Raw genomic sequence first — 27277 nt, forward strand, 5'->3', positions numbered from 1 at the left:
ATCTTCATATATGTTCAAAATAAAAATAAAACCTGCAGCTAAATGAATATGGCAAAACGGCAAAAGATAGAACTACTTAACCCATAGTTTGGGTAAGTCTTCTCCGAGAAGAGGTAAATGTCCCCTTAGTCAGCTACGGAGTGCTGGAAGAATGGGCAGGATTGAAACTTGAGACTTATAAAAATATGGTCTGGGATGCTTATTAACCTGAATGAGTTTAATTCTCTGGCCAGTTAAAATGTATCCCAGGATACTGAAGGAACTTGCTGATGGAATGGATGAACTTTATCATTCAAGAATCCTGTTGATTGGATGATGAAAATTGAAACCTGGAAAGATTCTATAGTTTTTTACAGGAAGTTCTACAGAATTGGCAACTCAGTTGTTAAGTGATGCGGTCATTAGTTGAAAATCATGACAATGACTGTGCTTATGATTTAACTTCAGCTTTCCTTTGCTTTGCAGCGTCACAAGTATAGGACCCCAAAAGCTGGGCAAGCCCACATGGTAGAGAAGGGTTCTGGAACTCATATCTAGAGAAAACGAGGTAAAAGGGCAAATCTTATAGCCCTTTTCCCACACTCCCCTGCCCTTTGGAATGCTGACCCGGGTCCTGAGATAATTAGCAAAAAAACAACAAAAAGAATTGACATTTGTATTTACATTCATTGAAGGGAAAGAGATTGCAAGAGAGTAAGCAGACATGCAGTGGGGAAATATACATGAAAGGCAATGCAACAGCACCGGCTGTTTGCCTAAGGTGCTTGCTGCCAGCCTCTCAGGAGGCGAACAAAAGCCTTTAGTGTGAAACTGTTTAGGATCACGTCAGTTTCAGTCAGCAGCTTCTAAGCACCCAGCTTCTAATCAATTAAGATCGCAGAGTTCAGGTAGTTAACTTTTCTTAACCTGAGGTGGAAAAAAACAGCTCAGGAAGAAATCAGCAATCTCTTTGCTCTGTGAGGAGGCAAAAAAGGGGGAAAATATGTTTGGGCCTGGTACTAATAGCCTGTGATTGTGAACATGAGGGATGCTGCAAAGGTGGGCATTATTTGCAAATTTACTTCTTTATTATTGTAACTGCAAACACTCACTGCCTGTGGCAGTTGCTAACCGAGGACTATTCATAATGCAAATCATAAGTACCCTTACCTATGAGGACTTTTAAAATCATTAAAATTACGAGAGGCTAGCATGTATTGTCAACAATATCTCTTGCCTGACATCTCTTGATCAAGGTGCTTCCATTATAGATTGTGGAATTGCTGATGTAATACATCTAGTCAAACTAGATCTTGGACTTCAAGAGAGCTAATTTCAATAAACTTAGAGAGGGCTTGGGAAGGATTCCATGGGTAAGAATCCTCAAGGGGAAAAAAACTCAAGAAGCTTGGGAAATTTTGAAAAATGAGATAATAAAAGCCCAGTCTAGCACAATACCAACAAAGAGGAAAAATAACAGCTATCAAAAGAAACCAACATGGCTGCATAAAGAACTCTCTGACAAATTGAAAGATAAAAAGGACAAGTATAGAAAGTGGAAAGAGGGGCACATAACTAAGTCAGAATATCAGCAAATAGCCGGAGCCTGCAAAGATGAAGTGAGGAAAGCCAAGGCTCAAAATGAACTAAGGCTTGCGACCAAAGTCAAAAATAACAAAAAAAAGCTTCTTTCAACATGTAAAAAACAAGAAAAAAGTGAAGGAAATGATTGGTCCATTAGTGGGTGAAAGTGGCAAGAAAGTGACAAGCAACAGGGAGAAAGCAGAACTATTTAACTCGTTTTTTGCATCTGTCTTTACACAAAAGGAAAAAACACACAAACCTATCAAAAATAGTGCCATAAAAAACATAATAGAAACAAAAGTTAAGATAGGCAAGAAAATGGTAAGTGAGCACCTGTCCAGCCTAGACGAGTTCAAATCGCCAGGATCAGATGGATTACACCCCAAGGTTCTCAAGGAACTGGCAGATGTGATCTCAGAACCACTGAACTATATTTTTCAAAGATCCTGGAGCACAGGGGAACTACCAGAGGACTGGAAAAGAGCTGATGTAGTTCCCATCTTCAAAAAAGGAAAAAAATGGACCCAGGAAATTACAGACCTATCAGCCTGACCTCAATACCTGGGAAGATCCTGGAAAAGATAATCAAACAACCAATCAGCGAACACCTAGAGGCAAACCAAGTCATTACTAAAAGCCAACATGGGTTTGTCAAAAATAGATCATGCCAGATAAATCTTATTGCATTCTTTGACCAAGTGACAAAATTAGTGGATCAGAGGAATGCTGTAGACATAATTTACTTGGACTTCAGTAAGGCATTTGATAAAGTAGATCACAACCTACTACTTGACAAGATAGAAAAATGTGGGGTAGACAGCATCACCACCAGATGAATCCGTAGCTGGCTGACCAGCCATACTCAGCGAGTGGTCCTCAATGGAACCACATCTACATGGAGGGAAGTGTGTAGTGGGGTGCCCCAGGGCTTTGTTCTGGGCCCAGTGCTCTTCAACATCTTCATTAATGATCTGGACGAGGGGATAGATGGGGAACTCATCAAATTTGCAGACGACACCAAGCTGGCAGGAATAGCCAACACTCCAGAAGACAGGCCTAGGATACAGGAGGATCTGGACAGACTTGAACACTGGGCGCTATCTAACAAAATGAAATTCAATGGTGAAAAAAGTAAGGTTCTACATTTAGGCAAGAAAAACCAAATGTATAGGTATAATATAGGGGGTACCTTGCTCAATAGTAGTAACTGTGAGAGGGATCTTGGAGTCCTAGTGGACAAATTTAAATATGAGCCAGCAGTGTGCTGCAGCTGCCAACAAGGCCAACATAGTGCTAGGCTGCATTAACAGAGGGATAGAATCAAGATCACGCTAAGTATTAATACCACTCTACAATGCCTTGGTAAGGCCACACTTGGAATACTGCATCCCGTTTTGGTCACCACGATGTAAAAAAGATGTTGAGACTCTAGAGTACAGAGAAGAGCAACAAAGATGATTAGGGGACTGGAAGCTAAAGCATATAAGGAACGGCTGCTGGAATAAATCAAATAAATAAATAAATAAATAAATAAATTGGGTATGTCTAGTTTAATGAAGAGAAGGACGAGGGGGAACATGATAGCAGTGTTCCAATATCTCAGGGGCTGCCACAAAGAAGAGGGAGTCAAGCTATTTTCCAAAGTGCCTGAAGGCAGGACAAGAAGCAACGGATGGAAACTAATCAAGGAGAGAAGCAACTAGAACTAAGGAGAAACTTCCTGACAGTGAGAACAATTAACCAGTGGAACAAGCTGCCTCCAGAAGCTCCAACACTGGAAGTTTTTAAGAGGAGACTGGACAGCCATTTGGTATAGGGTTTCCTGCCTGAGCAGGGGATTGGACTAGATGACCTCCAAGGTCCCTTCCAACTTTACTATTATTATTATTATTATTATTATTATTATTATTATTATTATTACACTATATCTTGATTTCAGCAAATTATTTGAGTCCCACCCAGTCTGCCGTTATCACTGAAGCCACGCCCACACAATGGGCCATGCCCACACAATGGGCCACGCCCACCTGGCACCCAACATTACATAAGTGGGTTTTGGGTTGCAGTTTGGGCACTCGGTCTCTAAAAGATTTGCCATCATTGGTGTACGGTTTTCTGCCTGAGCAGAGGGTTGGAATCGATGACCTCCAAGGTCCCTCCCAACATTATTATTATTATTATTATTATTATTATTATTATTATTATTATTATTATTATTATTATTATTATTATTATTATCGTTCGCTCTGCATACTTAGTTTCCATCCCTCCCTCATGTTGAAGGAAAGAGTAAATTCAAAAAGGTTAGGATGCTTTCTGAAGTGAGAGGCGTGTGCATGGGAGTGAATGCAGTGGCTTTGTGAAGGTGGCCATAATTTTTTCCTCCTGAATTTGTATTATATATAGATTACTTGAGAGCCATAGATAAATATTTCATACATATTCCCTGAACCACAGACTGACCACTGCAGACTTTTACAGTAATAGCAACAGCACTTAAGACTTATACATATCTTCACAGACTTATATTTATCTTTAGATCTTTTGCCCATTAAAGATCCCATCGTTCTATAAAAATCTCAAATCCATTTCCCTCTCCAAAATTGTCCTTTATTTCACTGAGAAAATATAATACCGTGCAGTGGAAAAGTAGCATTTCACATATTTTGCTACCTTTAATCATGCAGTTGCTACATCTGAGAAGCTGACATTATCACGGGCCATTAAACAAAGCTTATCATTTCGCTTGCCAAGTACAAATATCAAATACAAAAAAAGGGTTGCCATATCAACTCAGTTTCTCCCTTGTAAGATTTCATTCCCAAGTCTGATCTTTGACAAACTCTTGTGTAACAGGAAGTTGTTGGGGGGGGGAGGCTAATAAAAATATTTTAAAATAAAACTCCACACAAAACTAGTCCTTTTAAAAATGGACACCTACCTTTCACATAGATTTCCTCTTAGGAGAGATATAGTGAAAGAAACATATTTTTTAAAAATCATTTGACTTGATAAGATGGGCATTAACAGAATAAAACACAGTTCCTTATCTAATTCTGAATTAACATTAAAAGTAGGCACGAAGGAGATTGCTGAGGTGAAATTTGAAGACGTCTGAGGAGGATCCCACTATTTTAAAAGTCTTTAAAATCCAGCCCAATTAACTGGATTAAATGACTGATTTATTCTTTTGATGTTGCAACAGGTTGATGTGGTGATCCCATTGTGTAGACTAATTGGTTTAAAAGCTTTATCGCCCCCACATTACAGATCTGCTAGAAAGCACTAGAAATGTGGATGATTCAANCACTGGGGTTCAACCAGTGAACCTGGTAGCAAGGCCAGGGGTAAATATGTTATGGGCTATATGTAGTTCCTGGTATCCAGGAACAGATTCTTGTGAGCTTTATTCCAACAGTGATGGGAAAAGAAATCCAGCAAGCCATTTTAGTGGGAATCAAGGGACCCAAAATTCCAAATGGCGCCTTCACAACATGTTTGTCAACCGTGGCAACTTTAATATGTGGGGACTTCAACTCCCAGAATTCCCCAACCAGCATATTGGCTGGGAAATTCTGGGTGTTGAAGCCACACATATTAAAGTTGCCAAGGTTGAGAAACACTGCCCTCATGCTTTACATTCCTCAGAATTCTGATCAATTTATCTGAGAAAGAAATTGCTACCCAACCCTGCCTAATTTTCCTGATATGGAACTTAACACATCTTCTTATACCACTTCACTTGTCTCTGACATTCAGGATCCTTATTGTCCTACTCTGGATTTCAATTGCCAGGTTTTTTTAACATTTGTTTCCTATCTTGATGTATTCTGTTCCCCATCACCTGCTCATTCCCACATGTGCAGGTGAGAGATCTGGATGGGCACATCTTTCATGGAATCATCCTTAATATTCTGTTGGCATTTTTTAATATGGTGAGATCAGACCTACCTCCAACAGACCTACCTTCCCAGCTTTTCTCAGATGTTTTGTGTACTGAACAATACAGACATAGAGTTGATGTAAGTAGGTTTAGCTAAAGCAGAAATCTTCTTAAAACAGGATCCTGCTTGAGGAAAGGCTTGAAGGCTTAATTTATATACATTAATGACCTCCCCCCCAATAAAGGGGGTACTGAACATGCCAATAAAATTGATAGCCACTTGAGCCTTAGAACGTTAGGTGCTTTTGCATATATTGTATTCTGCCCCATTTTCATTCTGGTTGTTTTGCAGATTGAAAGTTTCAGATAAATCCTATACAATTGTAGTCTGAGAGCTGCCCTAGTTCCTATATTCATTTCCAAACCTCCAGGGTTTTTTTGTTTTGTTTTTTGAGAGAGAGAGAACAGTTATGTAGCTGATAAGAAAAACCCAGAGACTACTATTACTTCCCCCACTGTGGCATCTGCTGCTCATTTTGCTTAATGGTAGGCCTGATCCTATTTTTATACAAAATCCCTTTCTGCTGTCCTATTTACTGCAATTGATTGTATGAGTTCTGCACCACATATTATGCATGTTTCCTCTCTCGTTATTCATGTTCCAAAGAGCAGGAAATACATTATGAATCCTACCACACCAATATAATATCACATGCTCTGTATGTAGAGGAACGTATTTCTAGTGCTCACAGTTCACGTGAAGATAGATCTTTACAGAACATCAAAAACTCAGCTGCTAGTTGGAAAAATGGCTTTCCTTGTACTGCTTCAGACAGAGAAGGAACATGAAGTTCTCAGGTCACTGCATTTACGAAGTTTCTCAAAAAGAAATGTAGCTTGGCTTTAAGGGCTTAGATACCCATTTCAAATTCAAAGCGTTTCTGTGTATTAAGGCTTCATGTGACAGCATCATATTATTCTCCAGGTCCTAAGAAATTAATCATGGCTGCATAAAAAGCCGTGAAATCTCTATGGAGATGGCAATTCATGTGTCAAGATAAACATCTACAGCACAGCACTAATGGCTGTCCATATCTTGCTAATACATCAGAGCTTTATAATTTTTTTTTATTCATCCATTTGTTTTCTTTTTGATTTTAGGCAAAAACACCAGAACGTGAACCAAGGCCCTTGGGGAAATATTGACAGCAATGCAAATAAGATAATCATTATATGCAAAGACCAGAGTATATCAAAATACTATTAAAATGCTATTAACAGATTGAAAAGGGACAGAATTTTGATGCTAAAATTCTGTGAATGATTTCTTGAAAGACTGACTGGATCATAGGAAGTTCACTGGGACTAAAGTATGTACTCCTACAACAAGTTGAGCAAGTATTCAACAAATATTTACTCTTGAATTAAAGGTGGGGCAACACAGCCTTTTGCTGGTGTGTACCTGCTCTCTCTCAAAGTTCATGCATCTCACTGTTCTCTTTAAAAACAATTTCTCAAGACAATTCATGTGTGGTAGTGGCGCAGTGGTTAGAATACAGTATTGCAGGCTAACTCAGCCCACAGTCTGAAGTTCAATCCTGATGGGCTCAAGCTTGACTCAGCTTTCCATCCTTCCGAGGTTAGTAAAATGAGGACCCAGATTGTTGGGGACAATAGGCTGACTCTGTAAACCACTTAGAGGGGGCTGTAAAGCACTGTGAAGCAGTATATACATCTAAGTGCTATTGCTATTTCTCCAGAGCAGCACACTAAAGCAACAAAGCCCTCAAACTTTCACTGTTAGAAATTTGGTTGAAAATTCAAAGATCAGCATTTTGAAACTGGTATCTCATAGCATATGTCCTTAATCCTAATTCTGGGTTTCTCCAAACATTCTGAGAAGTAGAACAGAATGTTGCATCGACAATCATATGTAGTATACTCTATACTACAGTATGTTTGTTCTATTTTACAGTATGTTAGGGCTATTTTGGCAATGTATAAACCTGATGATGACAGGTGACAGACTGACAAACAGACTGAAAGATCAACTGTCTCTGCTAGAAAACATATAGGTGCATGAATCAATTGACCTTATGATGCGGTCTTAAGTTGGCTTACCAATTCATTAGGATATGGGAAAGCTAGGGAACTTGATGACTGGAAGCTCCCTAAAAGAAAGACTTAAAAATCACAATTGCAAAGAATTCATATGAAGAAAACAACCAAACAAAAAACCTAGTAAAGACCCAAACACAAAAGAGGACTCATAGAGGAAATGAGATAGTTTGGAATTGTAGAGCGGTGTCAAGAAATTGAAAGCTGAAAATAAACTGAGTTTAGCCAAGGATGCTAAGAAGAACTAAAAATATATCTTCATATATGTTCACAATAAAAATAAAACCTGCAGCTCAATGAATATGGCAAAACGGCAAAAGATAGAACTACTTAACCCATAGTTTGGGTAAGTCTTCTCCGAGAAGAGGTAAATGTCCCCTTAATCAGCTATGGAGTGCTGGAAGAATGGGCAGGATTGAAACTTGAGACTTATAGAAATATGGTCTGGGATGCTTATTAACCTGAATGAGTTTAATTCTCTGGGCCAGTTAAAATGTATCCCAGGATACTGAAGGAACTTGCTGATGGAATGGATGAACTTTATCATACAAGAATCCTGTTGATTGGATGATGAAAATTGAAACCTGGAAAGATTCTATAGTTTTTTTACAGGAAGTTCTACAGAATTGGCAACTCAGTTGTTAAGTGATGTGGTCATTAGGTGAAAATCATGACAATGACTGTGCTTATGATTTAACTTCAGCTTTCCTTTGCTTTGCAGCGTCACAAGTATAGGACCCCAAAAGCTGGGCAAGCCCACATGGTAGAGAAGGGTTCTGGAACTCATATATAGAGAAAACGAGGTAAAAGGGCAAATCTTATAGCCCTTTTCCCACACTCTCCTGCCCTTTGGAATGCTGACCCGGGTCCTGAGATAATTAGCAAAAAAACAACAAAAAGAATTGACATTTGTATTTACATTCATTGAAGGGAAAGAGATTGCAAGAGAGTAAGCAGACATGCAGTGGGGAAATATACATGAAAGGCAATGCAACAGCACCGGCTATTTGCCTAAGGTGCTTGCTGCCAGCCTCTCAGGAGGCGAACAAAAGCCTTTAGTGTGAAACTGTTTAGGATCACGTCAGTTTCAGTCAGCAGCTTCTAAGCACCCAGCTTCTAATCAATTAAGATCGCAGAGTTCAGGTAGTTAACTTTTCTTAACCTGAGGTGGAAAAAAACAGCTCAGGAAGAAATCAGCAATCTCTTTGCTCTATGAGGAGGCAAAAAAGGGGCAAAATATGTTTGGGCCTGGTACTAACAGCCTGTGATTGTGAACATGAGGGATGCTGCAAAGGTGGGCATTATTTGCAAAGTTACTTCTTTATTATTGTAACTGCAAACACTCACTGCCTGTGGCAGTTGCTAACCGAGGACTATTCATAATGCAAATCATAAGTACCCTTACCTATGACGACTTTTAAAATCATTAAAATTACGAGAGGCTAGCATGTATTGTCAACAGTATCTCTTGCCTGACATCTCTTGATCAAGGTGCTTCCATTATAGATTGTGGAATTGCTGATGTAATACATCTAGTCAAACTAGATCTTGGACTTCAAGAGAGCTAATTTCAATAAACTTAGAGAGGGCTTGGGAAGGATTCCATGGATAAGAATCCTCAAGGGGAAAAAAACTCAAGAAGCTTGGGAAATTTTGAAAAATGAGATAATAAAAGCCCAGTCTAGCACAATACCAACAAAGAGGAAAATAACAGCTCTCAAAAGAAACCAACATGGCTGCATAAAGAACTCTCTGACAAATTGAAAGATAAAAAGGACAAGTATAGAAAGTGGAAAGAGGGGCACATAACTAAGTCAGAATATCAGCAAATAGCCAGAGCCTGCAAAGATGAAGTGAGGAAAGCCAAGGCTCAAAATGAACTAAGGCTTGCGACCAAAGTCAAAAATAACAAAAAAAGCTTCTTTCAACATGTAAAAAACAAGAAAAAAGTGAAGGAAATGATTGGTCCATTAGTGGGTGAAAGTGGCAAGAAAGTGACAAGCAACAGGGAGAAAGCAGAACTATTTAACTCGTTTTTTGCATCTGTCTTTACACAAAAGGAAAAAACACACCAACCTATCAAAAATAGTGCCATAAAAAACAGAATAGAAACAAAAGTTAAGATAGGCAAGAAAATGGTAAGTGAGCACCTGTCCAGCCTAGACGAGTTCAAATCGCCAGGATCAGATGGATTACACCCCAAGGTTCTCAAGGAACTGGCAGATGTGATCTCAGAACCACTGAACTATATTTTTCAAAGATCCTGGAGCACAGGGGAACTATCAGAAGACTGGAAAAGAGCTGATGTAGTTCCCATCTTCAAAAAAGGAAAAAAAATGGACCCAGGAAATTACAGACCTATCAGCCTGACCTCAATACCTGGGAAGATCCTGGAAAAGATAATCAAACAACCAATCAGCGATCACCTAGAGGCAAACCAAGTCATTACTAAAAGCCAACATGGGTTTGTCAAAAATAGTTCATGCCAGACAAATCTTATTGCATTCTTTGACCAAGTGACAAAATTAGTGGATCAGAGGAATGCTGTGGACATAATTTACTTGGACTTCAGTAAGGCATTTGATAAAGTAGATCACAACCTACTACTTGACAAGATAGAAAAATGTGGGGTAGACAGCATCACCACCAGATGGATCCGTAGCTGGCTGACCGGCCGTACTCAGCGAGTGGTCCTCAATGGAACCGCATCTACATGGAGGGAAGTGTGTAGTGGGGTGACCCAGGGCTTTGTTCTGGGCCCAGTGCTCTTCAACATCTTCATCAACGATTTGGACGAGGGGATAGATGGGGAACTCATCAAATTTGCAGACGACACCAAGCTGGCAGGAATAGCCAACACTCCAGAAGACAGGCTTAGGATACAGGAGGATCTGGACAGACTTGAACACTGGGCGCTATCTAACAAAATGAAATTCAATGGTGAAAAAAGTAAGGTTCTACATTTAGGCAAGAAAAACCAAATGTATAGGTATAATATAGGGGGTACCTTGCTCAATAGTAGTAACTGTGAGAGGGATCTCAGAGTCCTAGTGGAAAATCATTTAAATATGAGCCAGCAGTGTGCTGCAGCTGCCAAAAAAGCCAACACAGTGCTAGGCTGCATTAACAGAGGGATAGAATCAAGATCACGCAAAGTATTAATACCACTCTACAATGCCTTGGTAAGGCCACACTTGGAATACTGCATCCCGTTTTGGTCACCACGATGTAAAAAAGATGTTGAGACTCTAGAACAGTGATGGCGAACCTTTTAGAGACTGAGTGCCCAAACTGCAACCCAAAACCCACTTAAGTATCGTCGAGTGCCAGGTGGGTGTGGCCCATTGGGTGGGCGTGGCTGCGGTGGTAACGGCAGACTGGGTGGGACTAAAAAGTTCAATCAATCAATTTCAACTTTGCAAGATCTTTTTTTTTCCCACGAGAAGTTAAAATTGACTGATTGAACCTTTTTTTTTTTGCACACAGCGGCAGAGGCCTGAAGCGAAAAGGTTTTATAAAAACCAGCTGAAGGCCTAGGACTGGGGCGACGGCGTGCGTGCCCACAGAGAGGGCTCTGAGTGCCACCTCTGGCACCCATGCCATAGGTTCGCCACCACTGCTCTAGAAAGAGTACAGAGAAGAGCAACAAAGATGATTAGGGGACTGGAAGCTAAAGCATATAAGGAACGGCTGCTGGAATTGGGTATGTCTAGTTTAATGAAGAGAAGGACGAGGGGGGACATGATAGCAGTGTTCCAATATCTCAGGGGCTGCCACAAAGAAGAGGGAGTCAAGCTATTCTCCAAAGCGCCTGAAGGCAGGACAAGGAGCAACGGGTGGAAACTAATCAAGGAGAGAAGCAACCTAGAACTAAGGAGAAACTTCCTGACAGTGAGAACAATTAACCAGTGGAACAACCTGCCTCCAGAAGCGGTGAATGCTCCAACACTGGAAGTTTTTAAGAGGAGACTGGACAGCCATTTGTCTGAAATGGTATAGGGTTTCCTGTCTGAGCAGGGGGTTGGACTAGATGACCTCCAAGGTCCCTTCCAACTTTACTATTATTATTATTATTATTATTATTATTATTATTACACTATATCTTGATTTCAGCAAATTATCTGAGTCCCACCCAGTCTGCCGTTATCACTGAAGCCACGCCCACACAATGGGCCACGCCCACCTGGCACCCAACATTACATAAGTGGGTTTTGGGTTGCAGTTTGGGTACTCGGTCTCTAAAAGGTTTGCCATCACTGGTGTACGGTTTTCTGCCTGAGCAGGGGGTTTGGACTCGATGACCTCCAAGGTCCCTTCCAACTTTATTATTATTATTATTATCATTTGGTCTGCATACTCAGTTTCCATCCCTCCCTCATGTTGAAGGAAAGAGTAAATTCAAAAAGGTTAGGATGCTTTCTGAAGTGAGAGGCGTGTGCATGGGAGTGAATGCAGTGGCTTTGTGGAGGTGGCCATAATTTTTTCCTCCTGAATTTGTATTATATATAGATTACTTGAGAGCCATAGATAAATATTTCATACATATTCCCTGAACCACAGACTGACCACTGCAGACTTTTACAGTAATAGCAACAGCACTTAAGACTTATCTTCACATTACATTACATATCTTCACAGACTTATATTTATCTTTAGATCTTTTGCCCATTAAAGATCCCATCATTCTATAAAAATCTCAAATCCATTTCCCTCTCCAAAATTGTCCTTTATTTCACTGAGAAAATGTAATACCGTGCAGTGGAAAAGTAGCATTTCACATATTTTGCTACCTTTAATCATGCAGTTGCTACATCTGAGAAGCTGACATTATCACGGGCCATTAAACAAAGCTTATCATTTCGCTTGCCAAGTACAAATATCAAATACAAAAAAAGGGTTGCCATATCAACTCAGTTTCTCCCTTGTAAGATTTCATTCCCAAGTCTGATCTTTGACAAACTCTTGTGTAACAGGAAGTTGTTGGGGGGTAAGGCTAATAAAAATATTTAAAAATAAAACTCCACACAAAACTAGTCCTTTTAAAAATGGACACCTACCTTTCACATAGATTTCCTCTTAGGAGAGATATAGTGAAGTAAACATATTTTTTTTAATCTTTTGACTTGATAAGATGGGCATTAACAGAATAAAACACAGTTCCCTATCTAATTCTGAATTAACATTAAAAGTAAGCACAATGGAGATTGCTGAGGTGAAATTTAAAGACGTCTGAGGAGGATCCCACTATTTTAAAAGTCTTTAAAATCCAGCCCAATTAACTGGATTAAATGACTGATTTATTCTTTTGATGTTGCAACAGGTTGATGTGGTGATCCCATTGTGTAGACTAATTGGTTTAAAAGCTTTATCGCCCCCACATTACAGATCTGCTAGAAAGCACTAGAAATGTGGATGATTCAAACTTCTTTTGCTACCAATAGCTTTGAAAGAGAACTAGTTTCTCAGAATAGTTTATAGCAGCGGTATCCAACCTTGGCCACTTTAAGACTTGGGGACTTCAACTCCCAGAATTCTCCAGTCGGCATGGCCAGTTGGAGAATTCTGGGAGTTGAAGTCCACAGGTCTTAAAGTTGCCAAGATTGCCCTTGGTTTATAGAAATTAGCTTGAGAATATTGCAGGAAGAGCTATATTCGTGTTACTATCAGGACTTTGAAAAAATATCAACTTAACTGAGAAGCAATATCCAACCACTATGGCATATTGTCTACTTACCTAATTTTATAGGCCCGGCCTAGATTCTGTGGGGTGTAAGGACACCTAATGTCCATGGACATTTTCCTTGGTGCCCACTACAATCCCTGACTTCATTGCTGTTTGATACTTTTTATGGCATTCAACAGCATGGGTTAGCTAAAAGTAAAATGACTTATAAAATTTATAAAATTATAAAATCCTCAGTGTGGTACAGCAAATTATTCCTTCAAGTTATCACAGTAAGTTGGGAATAGAAAAATATCTAAAAATGATCACCTGCATGGTGGAAAATCTCTGTATGGGAACTGCACGGTCAAGTTATTTGAGAATAGCAGCTCCATGTGCAAAACTGACATAAGCACGTACACGGGAGAGATTTTTAGATTTAGATGAAGGACAAATTGCACGTCAAATGCTTTAGAAGAAACAATTGAGGCAGCAGAAGCAAAGAAAGAAGATAACAAATAAACATTGTTAGTGGAAGATAATGAATATTCTTTGGAAAGGGGAGAAACAGTGTCTTGGATGCTCAGTCCACCCAATTTCATGGAACTTCCTGACTTGCAAAATCACTTCTGGAAGAAATGGCATGGCACCATATTTATAATATAGCGAATCGTAACTGGCTAAATATTTTAAATTATATGTCTTATAGTTATAGGTTGGGTGAAAGAACCTCGGGCTCAACCATCATGACAGTTTATGACTAAAGTTAAGTCTGATTCCTAAAGTTACCATACCTTCTTTTTCAATATACCCATTTCCCACAAAATTATGCAAATTGAGATCTCATAAGAATATTTTACTAGTCCACATGACATGAGAAATAAATGTAGGATTCATATAATCCCCTTTAAGCATTTTTTAATTAAATTTTGCCCTAATTTTTAATCCATTGCACATGCTTCAAAAAAATTTGAATTATTCACTGTTGTACATCTTTCAAAAATCTTTTGTGCCCCCTTCCTCATTGCTTTATAGACATAAATGATAGCTGTTGCAATCTGAATGCTTCTCACGTATAAATCATTTCTGTGAGATGAGGGTTATGGTTGTACAGTACAGTATGTTTATCTGGAAGAGAGTGTATGAAGTTTTACTAGTTTTAACCTTTGTTTTGGGCATATTTGATACAGCATGTTGTATTAACCCAACCAGATTAGTTTATGGTACACGGTATTGCACAGATCCAGAAAATAGGTTAGCAAAGTAACCAGATTATGTGAGCTAAGCAAAAAGGATAGATATGCATTTCACTAATTTTAATGCAGTTTTCTTGCCTATTTGCTAGGAAGCATTTGAAAGGGATGGTTTGCAAAACATACTGGCATGAATAAAGCATCTTTCTGATAAGTACAAAAGTAGTACTCTGGAAAGTGAAGTGTGACTTCTTTGTAGGTTTTCCCCAGTTTTCTGCCCTTTTGTATGCATAGAAAGCCACGTCATGTCACAAGGAGTCCCACTGATATCTATCAAAAACATAAACAGTAAGCTGAGAATTCCTTATCTGAAGCATTATGATACAAGTTATGTCTGCTAGAATTTACACTGCACTAATTGCAGTCTCATGGCAATGCAAGGTGCAGACAGAGGCTTTATTTTCAGTCAGCTTTTCATACAGCCTGAAGCTGACTTCGGGCTGAGAGGGAATGACTGGACCAAGGTCACCCAACTGATATCCATGCTTAAGGAAGGTGTATAACCTGAGTCTCCCCAATCCTACTCCACCATCACTACACCACACTGAATCTCTAGGTTGAGGTTACATGAGCATGAATTGCTCCTCAACATGGAAAACTGAGAAGTCCCTTGGTGAGGGAGACGGGCGGTTTCAAAATCTGATAAATGAAAACAAGCAAATAAACAAAACTTCCAAACTTCTAATGCAGGGATTAGAAATGTCTAACTAGATTCATCTCAGGGACATTTATATTAAGGAAGTGATAGGATATTCATATTACAAAACACAGAGTATACATTTCATCAAACAAAAAAGCATATTTATCCTCAGGCAATAAGAGCAACACAGAGAAAGAAAAGGAAGGTTAACCCTGACAGAAGACTCTTGTGATAAATTTCCTCCAGGCTATTTAAGATTTCTCCTTCCTCTGCTGTTGAAAAATTGGAAAGGAAAAACTCTCTGGGTCTCTATACTCCATGGTACCTACAGAGCATTTCACCTTATTCTCTGAATAACCAATAACTTTTCCATTATTGTCTGTAGTATGCCAAGATACTATAATACAGTGGTGGCGAACCTATGGCACGGGTGCCAGAGGTGGCACTCGGAGCCCTCTCTGTGGGCACACGTGCTGTTGCCCCAGTCTTGCCTCCCCCTGCGACCCCCTTCTCACCAGCAGCCCCCTGAGCGGGGCCCACGCGGAGCAGTGCAGCCAAGGACATGGCAGCCAGGCAGCATAGACAAGACTCTGCCCTCATGCTCCATCGCGCACACTTGATGCTGTGGGGCGCGGGCAGAGGGTGTGGCCCCCATGGTGCTGCTGGGCTGCCTGGGCAATCTGCGGCGGGCCCTGGAGGCGGTGAGTGGCCCTGCAGGTAGGCGGGGTGAGGGGGGGCAGGGGGTGGAGCGGGGGACGGGGCCAGTTTTTGGGCACTCGGTCTCTAAAAGGTTTGTCATCACTGCTATAATACAAGGAGGGCAACTAGGACATCTCCAAGTTTGGTATTGTGCTCTTTTGAAAATAAATATATTAATTTAGACCTAAAATATCTACCTTACATGAAACCTCCTCTCTCCCCAAAGCCCCAACCACAAGATAAAACTCTAATAAAAAAGAATATATGTAGTTCAGGATTAAACTAGAAGCTCTCTGGGTTTGATTGACCATTGACTATCCTTGGTTATGTATTTAGAATATTAGATCCTGGCCAAAGATACCTGGTCCAGTTCTTTCCTAAAACAGGGAAATCACTGCCTTTCCATACATTCTTCTACTTTTAATACTTGAGTTGAAAGTATTCTGTCCTCCAGTTTTCCTACCTAATATCACTTGAGGTGAGAAAGATGGGAGGCCCAATATCATCCCATCAACATCTGATTGAATATGGAGCTAACTCTGAGCCTTCCTTGTCCTGGTCCAATATACTAATTCCTGCCTTATTTTGGATGATTTGTGACAGTTACTGTCAGCCTAACCTATCTGTAGGATGGTTTTGAGCAGGGGGAGACTGTCCTAAGATGAAATGTGCTACTTCTAGCTCTTCGAAGAAGAAATGGGATCATGAATGGTTTTTCTTGCTTTGTAAAAGAAGAGCTACATCACAAAACATTCTCCCTGGCCATCTAATTCTGCAGAAACTTTAAAAAATAGAGTAAGAAATCAAACACCAGCTCTTAGCGGTATTTTTTAGCATGGGTTGTTCTTGCATCCCTGTTCATATATACAAAACCATGTGTTTTTTCTTTAATGAATGATTAGAGAATGGAACATAGAGCAAAGGGCATATGAGGGCATAGACTTTGATATGAAAGTCTCTAGGTACAATCACTGTCATCATCAAGTAAAAATAGGATGTTCCCTGTTTGGAAGTAGCTGTCAGTCAGATTATATAGATTAGATGGTCTAACTCAATAGAAGGCTACCTTTTATGTTGCTAAAAAGGGACTCAGAAAAAAAAGAATATTGTCAACATTTCAACATAAGGTTGAGTTTATTTAACAACAAGAATAAGGTGGACATTTGAAATGTTTTCCCACCTGACCTTAGTAGAGAAGATATGGGTGGGACTAAGGTACCCCTAGATACAGAGCTTGTTGGGAGTGGACTAGATAACCTTTATGATTCCTTCTGTCCCTATGATTCTAGTTGGACAATCACACTCAACAAGTCAATATCAATGACTAACCATGAGTTAGAGGGAAGTCTTGGATGGATTTCTGTAGAACTATATGGATACATGTCTTGGGTGAAGGCTTGGTATATATGATTATCAAATCTGGACAACTCTTCAAAGATTTGTTCTACATAGAATGCTTTAGGCCAGGGGTCTTCAAACTTGGCCTTTTTATGACTTGTGGACTTCAACTCCCAGAATTCCTTAGACAGGCACGCTGGCTGAGGAATTCTGGGAGTTGAAGTCCACAAGTCACAAAAGGGCCAAGTTTGAAGACTCCTGTTTTAGGCTCTGCTTTGGATGATTTAATTAAAAAGTTATGCTTGGATAAGCTTCTATGAATGCCCAACAAGTGTTAAAGCGTTAAGAGTATTAACAAGTATTCGAGACTCTGAAACAAATGTGTTGGTTATTTATTTCCACATACTGATGATTCAAATAGGTGCAATGCTGTTACAGGAATATGACACTTTTTCATATTTTTAAGGGTGAGAATGAGACTAGTTTTCCATCAAAAAATGGCTTTTCTTCCCATAAGCCACACTAAACCACCACACACCCTAAACTGCCTCACAAAGGAGTGAAAGAAATCTTGTCTCACTTGGTCTGCTGATGCTATATTACTGGATTGCCTTCTGTGATTTTTGGAAAAATCAGGCAGTTGAGTTGCGGGTCTCAACCCCTTAAATATTGGCCACTTAAGTTAAATCTCTTCAATGCTGAATTCGGTGAACGTATCTGAAGGGCTTCATCACAGGGAAGACCTGACACTATGCAGTCCCAGGATCAGAAGTTTTAATAGTCGGATCTCACTATTTCAGAGGAAAAACTAGGAAATGTCCCAGTCATAAACAAGAATCTAAACTTCCCTACAGTCAGCATAGTCCCAGTTCAGACTCACGGTACCTTTGCAACAAAGCTGCAGTCATTTCAGCCTTGTTGGAGATGGTTTTGACTTCTAGGTTCACTTATATAAACTTTGCAAAAGTCTTGTGGACATTTTAAGTCTATTCAATGGATGACCATGTAAACTACTGTGGACCACAGCATCCTATTAATTGAGCCTGTTTCCAAGGAAGGTCTATTGCATGAACACTCAGTTGGAGAAGTGAGAGATAGCACTTATCCTTCTTTTTGCTGACAAGAAGCTGCGATGGATATGTTGTATAGATATGTCGAGGGCTACCTGTAATGATGTCAAAGAGATTACCAAGGGAGAGAACAAGAAGATCTCCTAGTCTCCTTGAAGATCTGTTGCTTCTCTGGAAATTTTTCAAGGCTTTGAACAGAAACCCAGTTGCTGTAAAAATCTCTTGTCCTTCTATGTATCCCCAGAACTTGGCTTAGGATGGAGATTGCCAAGTTCCGTCCGCATTTTGTTTCCTGTACAGATGGTCCTTGACTTATAACCATTCATTTTGTGACTGTTCAAAGTTACAACAGCATTGAAAAAAGTGACCTTTTTTTAACAGCAAGGACAATTAAACAGTGGAACAGCTTGCCTTCAGATGTTGTAGATGCTTCATCGCTCAAGGTTTTTAAGAAGAGACTGGACAGCCACCTGTCTGAAATGATATAGGGACTCCTGCTTGAGCAGGGGCTGGACTAGAAGACCTCCTAGGTCCCTTCCAGCTCAATTCTGATTTATTGATTGACTTATGACCATTCTTCACACGACCACTGCAGCATCCCCATAGTCATGTGATCAAGGTTCAGATGCTTGGCAACTGGCATGAATTTATGACGGTTGCAGTGTGTTCCAGGGTCTTGTGGTCACGTTTGGTGATGTTCTGACAAGTAAAATCAATGGGCAAGCCAGATTCACTTACCAACCATGTTACTAACTTAACAACTGCTGTGATTCACTTAACAACTGTGGCAAGAAAGGTCTTAATATGGGACAAAACTCACTTAACAACTATCCTGCTTAACCACAGAAATTTTGGGCTCAATTGTGGTAGTAGATCGAGGACTGCATCGACCATCATCCACCCTCAGCATTTGTTCATAGCTAATGCCCCATCTACTAGCTATAGGCTGACTTAATTTGGGTACTTGCAGGTGACTTAGTGTAGTAGCCTGACAACTGTCACACATCACTGAAAAGGAGCAAACTCTATCCCAGGGGTCTTCAAACTTGGCCCTTTTATGACTTGTGGACTTTAACTCCCAAAATTCCTCAGCCAGCATGCCTGGCTGAGGAATTCTGGGAGTTGAAGTCCACAAGTCATAAAAGGGCCAAGTTTGAAGACCCCTGCTCTATCCACTCAAACAACCATCGTGAGTTGTGTAGGGAAATCTGATTAGCCTTGACAAATAATTAAAACTGTACATCTAACTTCATGTCTGAATAGAATAATTGACCCTGCTTGCCCTATTACCTCTAGGACACAATTTAAGGACCTGGTATTGACCTTTCAAGACCTAATGGTTTAGAGCCCGATTATCTGAGGGGCTACCTTTTTCATTACAAATCTGTTTGGTAACCGAGATCAGCAAAGGAGACCATTTCTAAAGATGTTCCTGTAACCAGAAGCTCACTTATAGACCACACAGGAAACAAGTTTGCTTCTGTGTGGCTCCCACTCTCCCAAGCTTTCAACCAACACTTGCTTTTAATTTCAATTGTATTGATCGTATTGTGCTTTATATACTGTACCTTGGCTTAACTGTGGTAAGTTTCTTGAGTGGTTACGTAACCATAAAATTGCAGTATGTTTAATATTGCTTAAAAATGGAGCTAGTAGCCAAGAAAAACAACCCAGTTTGTTCTTTTCAAACTCCTACAGAAGAACAATAAAGAATAGGTGGGACAAACATTCTTTGCTTCCTGGATTTTGACATATCTTTTTTTTTAAAAAAAAACCAGACTGGTTAAAAAACTTCATCTCTTGCTAACAACAATGGTATAAGCTGGATTCCTAGGAGATTTGCTGTGTCAGGTAGCTTATTTTTGTGAAATGAGCCATGGAGATTTGAATTTAGTACAGAAGCCTCTCATGCTGTGACTTTCCCTTACTTTTCAGGCAAGACATCTTTTTGCAAACATCTGCACTACTCTTAATAATGTAAATGTTCCAGCACTCTTGGCACCTTCAAGATGGGTTGGGACCGCAATTTACAGGTGTTGAGAGTTCTCATTAGATCAGGATTAGGTTGACTCCAGGACCAGGCACAATTCTATCTCAACAATTGGTTGTCGAGCCAATCTTTGGTTTCCATGAGCACCTGGGACATAGTGCCATTCCTTTATCTGTGGCAATTCCAATACTGTGATTCTGCCTGCCAGACAAGCATAGTATAACTTTAGACGCTGTTTTTTTGTTGGTGTATCACAGCCACCCTCATGCATCCTCCAAGTATGAAACCCCCAGAAGATCTTTTTGTGGTTTGCAAATATATCATCAAATAATTAAGCAAACACAATTTGCTTGTAGTTATAATGCAACAAGGCACCTGGAAGGCTGATTTCACCTTGGGTTATCAAACTTCTTCCCCAGATTACTTGAATCAATTCACATTAAACTCTACTGCTTATGGAGCTCCCCAATGAATTTCTTTGCTACAAGGACACAAGCCAGATTGTGCACATGGTAGCCCACCTGGAAATCAATATAGGGGTGCAAGTTAGTTTTCTATTTACTTAGTGGCGAGCATGCCCTGCCCCAAATGAAACTGAATTTTAAAAAGTGGTCAAAAGATTGCAGCCATGTTAAGTATGGCGACTTGTGCATTTGTTCTTCTCCCTAGTAATCTATCAATTAAAACTATTAATTAAAATGCCTCGCTGAAGGATTAAGCACTCTACAGTAACAAATTGCCTTTTTAAAATTATTGGGGGAGGGGAAAGGAATAACAAGGCTGATTTTTTTTTTTCAGCTGTAAGAATCTAAAAATTCTTTGTGGGAATCCAATAACCAGTGCATACATATTCTATTTTGCAAATAAAAATCCTAATAAGATTAAGCAGCGATAAGTGCTGTGAAATCACGTTATCACCATACATCTTTAACCCTCTGCCTCATTATTAGGCCATCATTACCCCTAGACTTGTCATTAAAACGGACCTCCTCCTCCACCCCCAGTTACGGTTTACAATGTGAGACAAATGTCAAAATGTGGGTTAACTTCTTGGCTGCCTTTCCCAGTGAAAAATGCCTTGCAAAGCTCAGCACAACTCACTTTACAGTTTTCAGATTAGGAAGGAAGGAAGGAAGGAGCATTAGGAAACAACTCAGCAGGCAAAGGTCAAGGGTTCACTGGAAGTGCAAAGAAAGAGCACACACCCATACGCACACGGACACACAGCAGGAGATCCCGCAGATCCACACATCTGCGAAGAAAAGGGGCGCACTAAGTGGGCAAGCTCCACCTCGCAAACCCAGCATTGGCTTCGCCTGCTGTTCAGACAACACCCCCAGGCTGCGTCCTTACCTGATTTGACTAGCACTGCTCGGTACAACCCAGTCGCCCCAGGTGGGATTCTCACCTGGTCGCCCCTCCTCTGGCTCATCGCGCCGGCAGGTGGATCTGGGCGGCTGCCTAACTGTACTCCGGCCGCGCCAAGCCCCCTCGCTCTGCCCTCTCCCCGATTTCGGCGGGTTTCTAAGCGGGCATGACTTTGGGGGGCAGCCGGCGGACAAGCCCTCTCGCTCCCGCACGGCTCTTTTCAGTGGCGGCGAGTCACGTGAAGGCGCGAGCGATTGTACTGTATACAGCCGCCGCCTCCCCTCCCCTCCCTTCCTTTCCCCTCCCCTCCCCTCCCCGCCAGCCCGGCTCCGCTCCCACAAAACCGTTTTTCGCCTCGGATCCTGTAACGTGGCACGAGTTGCTGTGCAAAAAACAAAACAAAAGCCGCAAGCTCACACTTTGGGGAAGGGGGCCTTTGAGGCGCTTTTGTGTCGGTTTTGCTCGCTCCTGCTGGGAACTTGCTGACAAAAAAGGCGTTTACGTGCAACTTCGGCGTTAAGAAACGAAGCTTTGTGTGTTTCTTTCCGGGAGATCTCCATCACCCCCCCCACACACACACACACCCCATTTCCCCTCCAATGTTAGCAATTAGGCAGCACACGGACGAGAAAGAGACTTATAGAAAGCAGCCTCCGACGAGCAGCGGAGTTGGCGAAATGGGAACATTTGCTGCGCAACTCCTACGCTTGCGAGCAGCAGGCGCCGAATCAAAACCGGCGTCGTCGCCATCCTCAGCACTCAGGTTGCAGCGCCGTTTAGAATTGCTTGCAAACACAGGCTTGGGAAAAACCCAAGACCTTATGCACCTCGGAAAGGACTCTTCCTCTGAGTCCCGTTCCTCTGTGATCTTCTTACTCGTTATCCCAAAAGTGCTTTTTCAGGAGGCAACTGGACCTTCTTGTTTTTCTTTGAAGGCGTTTCGCTTCTCATCCAAGAAGCTTCTTCGGCTCTGACTGGACGGTGGGGAATGGAAGGATTTGTATTCCTTGCTGGCAGCTGGCCGTTTGTATTCTTTAGAGCAGGGCTTTTCAACCTTTTCACCCATTGTGCCACTTTTAGGATACGGCAATATCCGAGTACCACCAGTCGCCTAGCAAGGTGTCCAAAACTTGATGACCCCCCCCCAAAAAGGAAAAAAGTGATGAAGTACAGGTAGTCCTCGACTTACAACAGTTTGCTTAGTGACTGTTCAAAGTTACAATGGCACTGAAAAAAGTGCCCCCCAAGGCACAGCCGAGCAAGACACCTGCCTGCCCACCCGGCGGCGCTCTTCCTCCTGTCTTGAGGTTTTCATTGTTTGAACATTTCTGTTGGGGATTGGCAGCAGAGGTGGGGTGGGGTGTATGTGGTTTTTATTCCCCCTGTCTGTTGGCTGGTTGTAGCAGATTTTGGTCACTTCACATGACCCTGGGACACTGTGACCGTCATAAATATGAATCAGTTGCCACGCATCTGAATGTAAATCACAAGACCCTGGAGATAAGGCAACATTCCAGCTGATTGGTGCTTCTTCAGGGCTCAGCAGAAGCACCAGGATCAGTGCCGAGCTCCAGCTGGAGCCTGGCACTGATCCTGGCGCTTCCGCTGAGCCCTGACAGCCTTGCAGCTCCAGCCATCTCTCGCTCAGGCTTGTGCAGTGCTGCCACCAGTTCAGCTCATTCCCCTCCCCTGCTACCACTTTTCTAGGATGGTCGCGTACCACCTGCCAGGTGCCAATGTACCACAGGTGGTACCCGTACCACTGGTTGAAAAGCCCTGCTTTAGAGAGTGGTTGAGGCCATTTGGAGGATGACCTCCAAGGGTCATCTGAGTAGTGGAAATGTGTGTGGACTACTCAGGTGACCTTGAGGACACAGAAAACCTCCAAATGGCCTCAAGGATTCTCTAAAAGAATGCAAATGACCAGCAGTCTGCAAGGAACATAAATCCTTCCATTCCCCACCATCCGATCAGAGCTGAAGAACTTCTTGGATGAGGAGCAAAACATCTTCAAAGAAAAACAAAGAGGTCCAGTTGCCTCTTGAAAAAAGCTGCTTCGGGACAACCATTACCTGGATGACTGAGAATCTCCATAGACATTTTTACTCATTACTTATTGAATAAACTGCAGTTGGCTGGGTTGGCATACTGCAGGCAGGATTCAGTCAAAATGCTGAGCCAAATATGTGGATGTAATTGCAGAGATTTTGTTCCTTGACTGCTGCTCCCACTCACTCCTGGAGTTGACAGAGCCCTGCTGCCCCAGGCTCACTGATAATGACTCATAGACTTAATGAAGGGTGTAAGTCTCCACCAACAATCACAAGCTATGAGTAAGAAACAATGAACCTTAGATTTAATGGAACTAAGTATAGCGAGTTTAAGAAGAGGATAAAATTCCGGTGCATTTGTATCTTTTGTGTAATGATGCTATTTGGCCTGGAGCATCGGGGGAAGTACCTGAGGATTGGAAAAGAGCTGATGTGGTTCCCATCTTCAAAAAAGGGGGGAAAAAAACCAGGAAGACCCAGGAAACTACAGACCAATCAGCCTAACATCAATACCTGGGAAGATACTGGAAAAGATCATCAAAAGACAGACCTGTGAACATCTAGAAACAAATAATGTTATAATTAGAAGCCAGCACAGGTTTGTTAAAAACAGATCATACCAAACCAATCTTATTTCATTTTTTGACAGACTAAATTAGTAGACCAGCGAAATGCTCTGCACATAGTATACTTGGACTTCAGTAAGGCATTCGCCAAAGTAAAGACCACAACCTACTTCTTGGTAAGCTAGAAAAACATGGGAGAGATGGCATCACCACCAGATGGATTTGTAATTGACTGACAAGCCATACTCAACAATAGTCCTTAATGCTACTACATCTATATCAGACATGTCAAACTCGCGACATCACGTGATGTCGCGCAACATATTGGGCTGGCTTTGCCATTGCTGCAATGAGGTGGGCACGGCTTCCGGATGACACATCTGGCCCATGGGCCGGCAGTTTGACACCCCTGATCTACTGTATATGGAGGGAAGTAAGCAGTGGGGTATCACAAAGTTCCGTCTTAGACCCAGTACTCTTCAATATGACTTAGATGAGGGAATAGAAGGGGAATTTATCAGATTTGCAGGTGATACCAAGCAGGCAGGAATAGCCAACATCCTAGATCAGGAGTCTTCAAACTTGGCCCTTTTATGACTTGTGGACTTCAACTCCCAGAATTCCTCAGCCAGGCATGCTGGCTGAGGAATTCTGGGAGTTGAAGTCCACAAGTCATAAAAGGGCCAAGTTTGAAGACCCCTGCTCTAGATGATAGGCTCAAGATCCAGATGGATCTCGACAGACTTGAACATTGGGCCCTATCTAACAAAATGAAATTCAACGTAGCGAAAAGTAAAATCTTACACTTAGGAAAGAATAACCAAAAGCATACGTACAGATTAGGTGAAACCCGGCTTAATAGCAATAACTGTGAGAGGGATCTTGGGAATCCTGGTGGACAATCAGTTAAAAATAAGCCAACAGAGTGCAACAGCAGCCAAAAAAGCCAATGCAATCCTAAGTTGCATTAACAGAGGGATCAAGATCACGTAAGGTATTAATATCACTCTATAAAGCCTTAGTAAGACCACACCTAGAATACTGCATCCAATTTAGGTTACCACACTATATAAAAAAATGTTGAGTCTCTAGAAAGAGTGCAGAGAAGAGCAAAATAGATGCCTGGAGGCTAAAACATATGAAGAACGGTTGCAAGAACTGGGCATATCTAGTGAAGAGAAGGACCAGGATGACATGATAACAATGTTCCAATATTTGAGGGGCTATCCCAGAGAGGAGGGGGACAACCTATTTTCCAAAGCACCCGAAGGCCAGACAAGGAACAATGGATGGAAATTAATCAAGGAGAGATTCAACCTAGAAATAAGGAGAAATTTTCTGACAGTGAGAACAATCAACCAATGGAACAGCTTGCCTTCAGAAGTTGTGGGTGCTTCATCACTGGAGGTTTTTAAGAAGAGACTGGACAGCCACTTGACAGAAATGGTATAGGGCACAGGTTGGCAACCCTTGGCTCTGGAGTCGCATGTGGCTCTTTGAGCCTTCTCCTGCGGCTCCCAGCCTCCTCCGCCATTTGCAGAGAGAGAGAGACAGAGAGAGGCACTTGTGCTTCCCTTCTCTCTCTCTCTCTCTCTCTCTCTCTCTCTCTCTCTCTCTCTCTCTCTCTCTCTCTCTCTCTCTCTCTCTCTCTCTCTCTCTCTCTGAGTGGGGGAAGAGGACTGGCAGACCAAGGGCAGGAGAGAGCCAGCCCAATAAGAATGTGTGTCAGCTTGTCGGAGAACAGCGTGAAGCCAGTTTGCCAGGAGAGCAGAAGATCCGAGAGAAAGAGAGAGAGAGAAGAGGGAGAGAGAGAGAGAGAGGGAGGGAAGGAGACAAAGAGAGGGAGAGGGAGAGGGAGAGGGAGAGGGAGAGGGAGAGAGAGAGAGAGAGAGAGAGAACTCATGCAGAGCAGCCTCTATTTCTTTTTAATTAAACTCTTCAATCAAGCTCCCCCCCCTCGCATGCACGCATGCATGCGCAGGTTTTGCAGCTGCCAGTTTTTTCTTTTCTCTGGGAAACTGGTCCAAGTGGCTCTTTGAGTGCTTAAGGTTGCCGACCCCTGGTATAGGGTCTCCTGCTGGAGCAGGGGGTTGGACTAGATGACCTACAAGGCCCCTTCCAACTCTGTTATTCTGTATTCTGTCTTCTATTCTGTATCCTGGGCTAATTTGAGTGTGCAATTGTATCATTTGCACAAATTATATCATCATGAACAATGTACATTCTGATCTATCAGACAATCAGGAATAATGGATTCTTATTTTCCCAGTTAGCCCATTGAATGGACAAGATGGGGCAATCCATAAATAAACAAACCAATCAATATTTCATTGTAGGGGAAGAAACACTTCTTTGGAAACTGTGATTTCCAAGGGTTATTAATATCAATGTCAGCCCTTTTAATGGGGACTGGAAATGTACTGGAAGTCAATGCAATTTAGTCCTTGACTTACAACCACAACTGGGAGCAAAATTTTTTGTTGTTAAGCAAGGTGGTTGTTAAGTGAGTTGCATCATACTTTGAATCAAAGTATGTAGGATCAAAAGAAGAGCTGATCTTATCATATGCCACTAATGCTTAGCAAAATATATAACTTTAAGAGACAATCAAAAAGCAAAAAGGGAAACAAAAAGACCAAAACACCTCTTCACCAGCAATCGACACCCAGATGAATATAGATTAACACCAGAAGAACAATCAAAAAGTAAATAATACTCCAGTCAAGGAACCATCAACACAGACATGCAAACTAACAGTAAACAACACCTTAATCAAGGAACCACCAAGAACAGGGGTCTTCAAACTTGGCTCTTTTATGACTTGTGGACTTCAACTCCCAGAATTCCTCAGTCAGGCAAGCTAGCTGAGGAATTCTGGGAGTTGAAGCCCACAAGTCATAAAAGAGCCAAGTTTGAAGACCACTGACCAAGATCATTCCCACCAGCACTGACAGAGCAAGCCACTAGTACCTAAAATGAGAAGAAACCCCTCTCCCTTCTAACACTGATGATGTTACCTAGTTGGGTAATGAAACATTTGCAAGAAAACAACAGAGCTCAGAGAGCACCAAGGACC

The 27277-nt window shown here is 41.5% G+C and overlaps 1 protein-coding gene across 2 annotated transcripts in view; it reads right to left on the bottom strand.

Annotated features, from left to right (window-relative positions):
• Window positions 1–21840, bottom strand: part of FAM107A (family with sequence similarity 107 member A) — a 42169-nt gene extending 20329 nt beyond the window's left edge. Inside the window, exon 1 of one of the 2 annotated variants that reach the window (XM_015825924.2) lies at window positions 21625–21840. Coding sequence is in view for 1 of the 2 variants with exons in the window: in XM_015825922.2 (XP_015681408.1) it covers window positions 21570–21648 (79 nt within the window). In the remaining variant the exon portion in view is untranslated. Of the gene's footprint in view, window positions 1–21569 lie in introns of both variants that reach the window. The other variant, XM_015825922.2, reaches the window with a different exon arrangement.
• Between the last annotated feature and the right edge of the window lie 5437 nt (window positions 21841–27277).

Source organism: Protobothrops mucrosquamatus, unplaced genomic scaffold (genome assembly GCF_001527695.2).
Source record: "Protobothrops mucrosquamatus isolate PMUCROS unplaced genomic scaffold, P.Mucros_1.0 scaffold2878, whole genome shotgun sequence".
Classification (NCBI taxonomy): Eukaryota; Metazoa; Chordata; class Lepidosauria; order Squamata; family Viperidae; genus Protobothrops; species Protobothrops mucrosquamatus.